Raw genomic sequence first — 9,225 nt, 5'->3', positions numbered from 1 at the left:
TATCGATGAAGAAGCTTTCAACTCTAGGAAATACTCGAGGAATGGCACATCAATCGCAATGACCGAGGGGGCACGCCACTTCAAACGTGCCTGTAACTCTTCAAAAACGTCAATTATGAATGGACATCTAGAAAGAAGATGAGATGTGTCCTCTGAGTGATGATTACAAAGAACACACTCCTGATGAAGAAAAACATGACTTAATTCGAGCCTCTTTTTTGTAGGAAGGCCATTTTGGCATATTTTCCATAGAAAATACTTAATCTTGGGTGGGACTTTTAATTTCCAAATCCAGTGAAAAACATAGGGCTCCGATGGATTTAAACTTAAACCTTGAATAAGTTCAACACCTGATCTAACAAAGTAGCTGCCATCCGGGGATAAACCCCACACCCTTTTATCCGAAATCCGATTACTAGGCAAAAACAACTTGACAATACTATCACTAGCTTCTACTGATAATGTATCATATTATTATTACTTATTTCTGTATCATTTTTACTAATTTTTATGTCATATTTATAGCAAACTTGTATCATTTTTGTTGACTTTTATATCATTTTTCACAAAATTTATATTATTTTTCAACCAACCCTAATTTTTTTAAAACCAAAGCTAAAAACACAATAATTCAAATTCAACACCTAGTTTCCCCTTATTTCTATCTCCTCCTCCTTCGCTCTACCTCGCTTTCAGGCCTTCACTCCCTCTCTTCTTCCAGGTTCAAGGTCCGGGGAATCGACGATGGATTGCTTTTGGAGGCAAGACATCGCCAGCAAAGAGTGTGCAACCAATGAAATTGAAAATCTCAAAAATCTAGAATATTTGTGGCCGATTTCAAGAATAAATCTCGAAAATCTGGTTTGATTTTGTTAGATATGCAGCCGATTTCGTGTGATTTCAAAAATAAATCTCGAAAATCCACGTGATACTCTTCTCAAACTTCTAATACACATGTTAATAATTTCAATAAAAAATATTAACAATATGTAGTTACCAAGATCGAACACATGACCTTTGAAATAAAATGTGAGTGATTAACCACTGATCCATTACAACTTCTATACTTAATGTTTCAAAGTAAAACATAATAAGTCTTATAATTATATGTAAGTATAAAAACATGTAGACAAACTTTTTTATCTTTTAACTCTTTTATTAAGTAATAACATTTTCTTACTCAAACTCCATTGAAATTCTTATTTTCATCTCTAATTCCTTAAAAGCTTTTTTGAACAACTTATCATGTCATAACGTTCATTTTTCAATTTCATACATGGACAAAATATTACGAAAAGTTGATAGAATCAATTATGAAATTTACGAACAATATATTTGATAATTATAACTGACTCGGGGCATCTACAGTGTAAATTACTAGTGTAATATTATATTGAGGTTGATTTGACACATGTGAATGGTGTAATAATTACACTTAAGCCTTTGTGTTTGTTATATATAAATAGGACTTTAATTGCAAAATTTCAAGTGTACCGAGTTGAATAAAGTTAAAGTTAAAGCATTGTGCTTATTGTTGCAACTTAATTACAGTGTTAGAATTAATTGTGTGTTATCCAAGTGATTGGTGAGGATTTTCATCATCAATAATTAGTAGTCTGAGAATCCAAGTGATTGAGAATCCTTGTTCAAAACTAAGCCATTGGTAGTGCAAGAAAAACCCTTAGCAAATATCCTAAAATGTAGTGTTTTTCAAGCAAGAAATCCTTGGAATCACATAATTTACCTAAACAGAAAAAGTATATATTGTAATGAAAAAGAAGCTACTTAGAAGTTTATAACCAAAAAAAAAAAGTTAACATGTAGATGTAGTTTTTACTTGCTTACTATCCACTGTTCATCTATTGATAATTGTCTGATCCTGATACTTCAAATTTGTAAGACTTGGTCCTAAAGAACCTTCGTTAGAAGATAGGCTTTTATGGCTTCCCTACTTTGTCACAGAGACTTGATAAGTTGATAGCATGCCCTATTTCCCCTCAATACTACCTTTAAAAAACATTCTTTAGTAACAAAAATCCTGATAACGCACTTCTTTCATGATTTAAAAATAATTGCCATTTATCATATTTGATTTGATCAAAAGATCTAACTCCCAATCAAGATATCAACAATCAATATGGAAGTATAGATGTGAAACAATAAAATTGCGAGGAAAGCAAAATGACAACAAATTCAACAACGAAAACCAAGTCGATGCATAAACATCTCAAGTTTCAGTATTGTTAATTAACCTTGGCTTTTTAGCATTCTCCAGCAAATGCTGAAAGTCTGAAATTTTGTCTTCATCATCCTTCAACATAAGAAGGTTCTCTAAACAAATATATGCACTCTCTAATTTACGCAACCCACGGAGCTTAAACTTGGTAATCTTCCAATTTTCCAAATCCACAGAAGAAACATTACACCAGGGAAAGTTCACCAACAATTGCTTCCTGTTCTTTAAGAAAGATATAGGCCTCAATACCTCATAATGAACAGCTTTTGCGATCTTAAACACCTTAGTCCAAGATTCAAGTACGCCATACTCTTTCATGATCCATACATCACAGTCATCAACATAGTTGACAGTAAGACACAAGCACTCGTTGAGTACTCCTAAGTGAGTGTTCATATGAAGACTGTCACCTACATTATTAGGCAGTGGCACCGAGCCAAAACTTTCATCACCTAGATTATAGCTAACTATAGGAAGAGGTACTGCATCATTGTCCTCAATGTACCAATGCACGATCCCTCCTAAATGAGCAGAATCTCCATGTCTGCAATGAAAAAAATACGGAACATCCTGAGCTCCACGTGTCCAGGAATCCGCTCTCAAACTATAAACCATAACTTGACCCTTAAACGAACCTACTTGATCGACAAGACGTAGAAGAATCATCACACATTTGTAGTCCTCAGACTTGGGATCGTATCCAAACCCGAGGTGGTAATTTGCAAGTCCATTGTCGCCGTAGTAACGAAATGGGGACTTTATGGGCATAGAAGGCAGGGTTTTGTGAGTTTGTGTTGTTGGATTATAAAAAATTATAGTGAAGGGATAAGTCTCCTTAGAGATGCAAAGCAACCCACGACAAGATCCTTCAATATTAACACCAGTAGCAAGATCCTTAAAAGGGTATCCCAATTCAGTTGGGTTATTAAATGTGTCAAAATCACACAAGTGAAGGACAGAGGTCCTGGAAATTCTGAACACTATATATAATTTGTGTCGCTGAAGATGTAGGTTGATGAAATAAGGGTCATTGATAATTTGGTACCATAATTTGCTCACCCTTTTAAACCGGAGAATGGATTTTGCAGGCAATCTCAGCAGAATATCAATTACAATATCTTTTGGAAAGGGTGACATGATGATGATTATGATAATATAATAACCTATGTTGCAAAAATTGGAAAGGGATTTTGCTAAATTGAAACAGTCTAAAGGCTATCAACAAATATCAAAATTGGAGAGAATTCGAGCAAGAAAGGAGGGTTTGATATATAGAAATTGTGCATAAATTAGAGTCTAATGTTCCAATTGTACAAGAAACGAGGGTTGGAATATAGGAATTGTGCATAAAAACAGAGAAAAAAAGAGCTTACCGGAAAGTAGATAAATATAAAAGCTGCAACATCAACTTCAAGTTGCAAAAGAGACTAGAGGAGATGAAACAGGAGGCGATTCATGTTTAGTTTTGGTTCAATTTATAATTGGGTTACATCACAACTTTCAAGTACTAGGTTATCCCCCATGCTTTGCACGTTGCTAATTCGAGATAAAAGTGATCGACGGTGGCTCCATACGGTATAAAAAAATCCCATGAGCGTGAGAAGAAAAGAAAAATTTTAAAAATTTTCGCCGATTTTTCGGAACGCCCTCATTTAATTTCCTTACGGAAATTGAACGGGCGGCAAAGGGGATAAAATCCCACCTCTGACCCCCCCCCCCTTTCGGCCTTTTTTAGCTATTTTTTGATAGGTTGGGGGGTGTGCGATTTCCACCTCTGTCTAGGGTGTCAAACACTTTCCGATCCTACATTCTGATCATTCAGCGATTTTTTACCAGACAGATTCGCCACAAACTCCTCGGCGGCGACCCTACCAGTTCGAAAATTGGTGCCTCACACATTCCGACATTCCCCGTATAATTACGTCTGTTTGGCAAAACCCGATTGCAGGCTCTCCTATGTACTGTTTCACCAAACATCTTTCCTTATTCCGGCAAGAAATTAAGCGCTGGTGTTTGGATCATAAGGTAGTTTGGGGTATTGATTGGAAGGACATTTCTGTGCAATTAACCACTTCTGCCGTTACTATTGACAATCTTCAGCAAGGAAATGCTTTCATGACCCAACGACAACAATTACTGAACAAGGCTAGTCTGGCCCACTCTTATTGGTCGCAACGCTCTAAGGATAACTCTACCAAGTTCTTTTTTAACAAGATGAAGCAGAAACAACGTTCTGCATACATTTATCTCCTAAAAAATGCGGAGGGTGAATGGACAGACGACGTTAATGCTATTTTTGATACTATCCTAAACCATTTCAAAACTGCCTACACGCCTTCCACTCCTACGGTTCCTGATCCGGCGTATGAGGAAAATATTGGGTTATTGCTTCGGGAACTAAATCTTTCACAACTATCTGCTATCCAGCAACAACAACTTCTTCTACCTTTTTCAGAGTCAGAAGTTCATGATGCAATGTTTGGGATTGGGAATGCCAAGTCTCCGGGGTTAGACGGTTCTACGGCGGAATTTTTTAAAACTCACTGGGACCTGCTAGGGGTACAGGTGTTCCAAGCGGTTAGTCGCTTTCTTACCACAGGATTCATTCTGCGTGAATGGAACCAATCACTTATTGTCTTAATACCTAAAGTACCTAATCCTGAAGAGGTTACGCAATTTCGGCCGATTAGCTTATGCAATACAATTTACAAATGTGCGTCAAAATGTTTAGCAAAAATCGGTTGCGGCCACTGCTACAGGATCTGATCAGCAAATATCAAAGTGCCTTTATTCCGGGACGTCATATGGGAGACAACATTTTGATTAGTCATGAGCTCACTCACGTTATCAATGAACATCGGCGCGGCAATGTTCATCTTGCTGCCCTCAAACTTGACATGAATAAGGCCTATGATCGTGTTAACTGGGTGTTTCTCTTAAACATTCTAAGAGCGTATGGGTTTCCTGAACATTGGATACGGTTGATTCATCAATGTATCTCTACTGTCACATATCGGATTCTGGTAAATGGACAGGTTTCGGAGGCTTTCACTCCCCAATGTGGTCTCCGGCAGGGAGACCCCATTTCCCCGTATTTGTTTCTGTTCTGTATGGATATCTTGTCTCGTATGCTAACACTTGCTACGGATATTCGGCACTTTGACAGGATTAAAGCACACAGGTAAGCACCTCCTATATCCCATCTTTTTTTTGCTGATGATGTTGTTCTTTTCTTCAAGGCTTCTGCTACTTCCTGTACGAAAGTTTCAACACTTCTGGAACGCTTCTGCATGGTTTCGGGTCAAATGATAAGTCTAACCAAGTCCTACGTTAAATTTTAGCCCTAATATTCCTGACGGTCTGCTTAATGAGTATAAAAGCATTCTCAAGTTGGAGGCTAAAAGTTCTATGGGCACATATCTCGGCACACCAGTGGACATTCAGGGGAAAAAGACTCAGCATTTCACTTATTTATTGGATAAAATCTCACAACGTATCACCGCATGGAGTCACTCCCCCATATCTCAAGCTGGCAAGCTGATCCTTATCAACTTCGTTCTCATTGCTTCAATTACTCACATACTCTCTGTATTTTTGCTTCCTACAACCATTGCTAACAAGGTGGATGCCATGGTTGCTAGATTTTTCTGGACTAAACCTTCAGGTACGGGAATTGCATGGCGACTGAAGGACATTTTGACTATGCCCAAAGGTGCTGGGGGACTCGGACTACGTAGTGTGACGTTTCATAATCGTGCATTACTGATAAGGGGTAAGTTTAGGGTATGGGGGAGGGTTTAGGGGTAGGATTAGGGTTAAATTAGGGTTAGGTTTAATTAGGATTAGGGATTAATGCTGGTGAAATCGTAAATAAATCTCACGGTAGGTTAACGGCAGTTAGGAAGGTGCATAGTTTTCGAAACTCAAGGGTATACGGTGCATTTCTTAAACATTGAGGGTATATGGTGAATTTCTTGATTTGACGGGGGTATTTGGTGAAATAATCGTTTTAATAATACCATGTTATTACCTATAAAAGAATAGAAAATTTCGAAATCTGGTTTTGTTTTAGTAAATCAGATTTTTGTTCATAAAGAAAAATAGAGAAAAAGAAAAAAAAATTCTGAAAATATAACTTGAGTTTGTTTTGGGAAATGATTAGATTTTTTGAATACTTATCTTTTAGTGAAAACCCTAAATATATATATATATATATATATATATATATATATATATATATATATATATACATATACCCAAACACCCCAAAAAAAATACCCACGTAATCTATTTTCTTTGTCTCTTTGGTAAGTTCCAAATTCCAGATCTAGAATCCACCATTGTTGTGTTTCGAAGGTTTCAACCAGAAAAAAATAATATTTACTTTAAAACTCGAGGCCGCGACTCCCACAACTTGACCGGAGTACGGCGCTGATCCTCTTCTTCTCCTTTCTCCTTTCTTCTTCCTTCTTCCTTGTTCTCTTCCTTCGTTATGCTTTGCTTTCTTTTCTTTTTTTTCCTCTGTAGTTTCATGCCTTTTTTTTTTTACTACAGGAACTTTAAGTTCCTGATTCCCATATTCACCTTTATTTACTTAGTTTTCTAAAAAAAAAAGAATTTAAAGAAAAGTAGGTTCCTTTTCCAAATTGTCTTTAATGCACCAAATTATATACAGTGACAGTAGCCACGAGAAGTTACAAAAAGAAAAGGAAAATTTTCAATGATTTTCTTTATTATTTCTTTAACCTTGTAAATGATCTTATTCTATTTCAGATTTGACTATTTGACTTTGGTTGATAATTATCATTAAAGTTTTAAAGTTTACTTTCATTTTTGGGATATTATATCAAATGACTAACTTTAGATAATATTATTTGTCGTAGACGGAAACTTAAGGCGAATTTTAGTTGATATTGTTATACTTGGGACACGTTCGAGGTAATTCACAATGTCTATCAACACTTAGAATCCTGTTAGGAATTGTATGTGCTATATGTAATTGATGTAACTATGTGATTATATTTTCAGTTTGATATATATTATGTGACATGAATAATATTAATACTATGACTAAAAGTATTATTATTATTATAGTACTGTTTATCCCTACGAATAATATATATGTATCTACTTGTATAATTGTCTTTACTTTTGGACTTATAATCTACCTATTTATACTATCGTATCAAAATTATACTAATGTTGATAATGTAACTTTATGGGTACAACTGGTAAATTAGTGATGTTACGAACGATTTTATAAGTTGATATTGTGACTTTATGAGGCTTTAATGATGGACATATTTGGTACTATGAATTATAAAAGTTGATTATTATAATTCTATAAAGTGATTAAGTTGTGTAAAAATATTTATTGACCTAAAGACGTTCATGTTAATGTGATGTTTGATGTGTCATAACTTTTAAAATCTATTAATCACGTAAAGTGGAAACATTATTAAGGGGAAATTATCCTGTGGACTTGGATCCTCTATAGGTGATGAACAATACTTAATTTTTATTCTGTTACAACTCTTTATTTTCTTCCTCCTAATACTATTGGTGCATGTTGCGGATATCCATTAGATTAGTGAGGGGTGTGCACACTAGGGACGTTCGGCAAAACGATATTGGCCATTACTCTTAATTTATTTGGGTGACGACCCATGTTGAAGTAGGTGGTTATCGGGATTACTCCCGGCTTACTGAAGTTCAATTTTCCTCTAATAATTAAATTTGTTGTTGTATGACTCATATAAAATTGAAACAATTGAAATGGTTAAGCATATTATATACTTGTTTGTATTATGTTGTACTTGTCTGTATTATGCTACAATAATTATTTTCTAAATATAACTATTATTATTTTACGAGATGGAGTTGTAATTACTTAGCTTTCGCTAAATTTTGTGTATTCCTTTGTTCATTTCCTATTTATATTGTGCAGGTTGGTGAAAGGGACTACGTTACAGGAATGAGCGAACTTATAGTTTTAAGTTCACCTAGTTTAATAAACATTACAATACTATTATTTGGGATTGTTTAGTTTTGGATTGGTTTAAATTAGGCAACTTAGTTTGGTTTGTATGTTAATTTTTTTTTATAATTAGCCTTGCATTTATTTTTAACAATAGATGCGGCGGTAACACCCTAAAGGTTTGGTCGGATATTTAGATGAAAACCGAATGTTTTATAATGTTTTGAAACCAAAGTTTTGGGGTGTTACAAATTGGTATTCATATCTTAGGTTATAATAAATTAATATAAATTAGGAGTTAATAAAATGTGTTAAATAATTACGAGTCTAAAGTTAAATAATATAGGTATTACTAAATTAAATAATAAACATTAAAATAAATTGTGAGAATGGGATCGAAAAGGATTTATGTGCTTTAATTTGAAAACACTTATTTCAGGTGCGTGCTTATTAATTGTTTCGTTACGTTCTCATACGTTTAGATTCTAAGACAAAATGTAACTACAAGAAAATGTTGCGCTAGGAAGATCGTTTCACCATAAGATGTAGAAATTTATATTTATAATAAGGTTTGTATACTAAGTTCTTTAGTAGTATTAAAAATTCTCTAAGTTCCTATATATGTTTTTTTGAATAATTATTAGGAATTTTATTACTTGACTATTTTATTTTGAGTTAAACAAAATTTATGATTTGGTTATAATTGTTGCGTACTTGCCAAATTGATGATATATAGAAGCATGCAAAGGTTGTCTTGTAATGTTATGCTGAAATATATTTTGTTGAGGCATATAATTTTCTTATGATTAAAGTTAGTATTGAATAAATAAAAATATGTGCAAGACCATGTATGGGTGAATAGTTGTAGTAATACCAATGCTAATGTGCAGGAATTGTATACAAACCTATCAAGGATACACTAGATCTCGTAGGAAAACTTTTGAACAAATGGCTGAAACCCCAGAACAATTGCTTGAGAGGTTGAGATCTCTTGAACAACTTTTGCAACGTA

At 34.5% G+C, this 9,225-nt stretch overlaps 1 protein-coding gene across 1 annotated transcript; it reads right to left on the bottom strand.

Moving 5' to 3' along the window:
- Positions 1-2,144: 2,144 nt before the first annotated feature.
- On the bottom strand, positions 2,145-3,711 carry LOC125496065 (F-box protein CPR1-like). Its single transcript, XM_048641502.2, has one exon. It carries the CDS (start codon positions 3,371-3,373, stop codon positions 2,228-2,230), a length of 1,146 nt encoding a protein of 381 aa, XP_048497459.1. The 5' UTR covers positions 3,374-3,711; the 3' UTR covers positions 2,145-2,227.
- Positions 3,712-9,225: the final 5,514 nt, after the last annotated feature.

This window comes from Beta vulgaris, chromosome 3, assembly GCF_026745355.1.
Source record: "Beta vulgaris subsp. vulgaris cultivar EL10 chromosome 3, EL10.2, whole genome shotgun sequence".
NCBI classification, from domain to species: domain Eukaryota; kingdom Viridiplantae; phylum Streptophyta; class Magnoliopsida; order Caryophyllales; family Amaranthaceae; genus Beta; species Beta vulgaris.
This window is presented reverse-complemented; position numbering and strand designations above follow the sequence as displayed.

Bases quoted from the DNA above. Each gene is read 5' to 3' on its own strand.
- LOC125496065 (XM_048641502.2), bottom strand. From the start codon at position 3,373: ATGTCACCCTTTCCAAAAGATATTGTAATTGATATTCTGCTGAGATTG.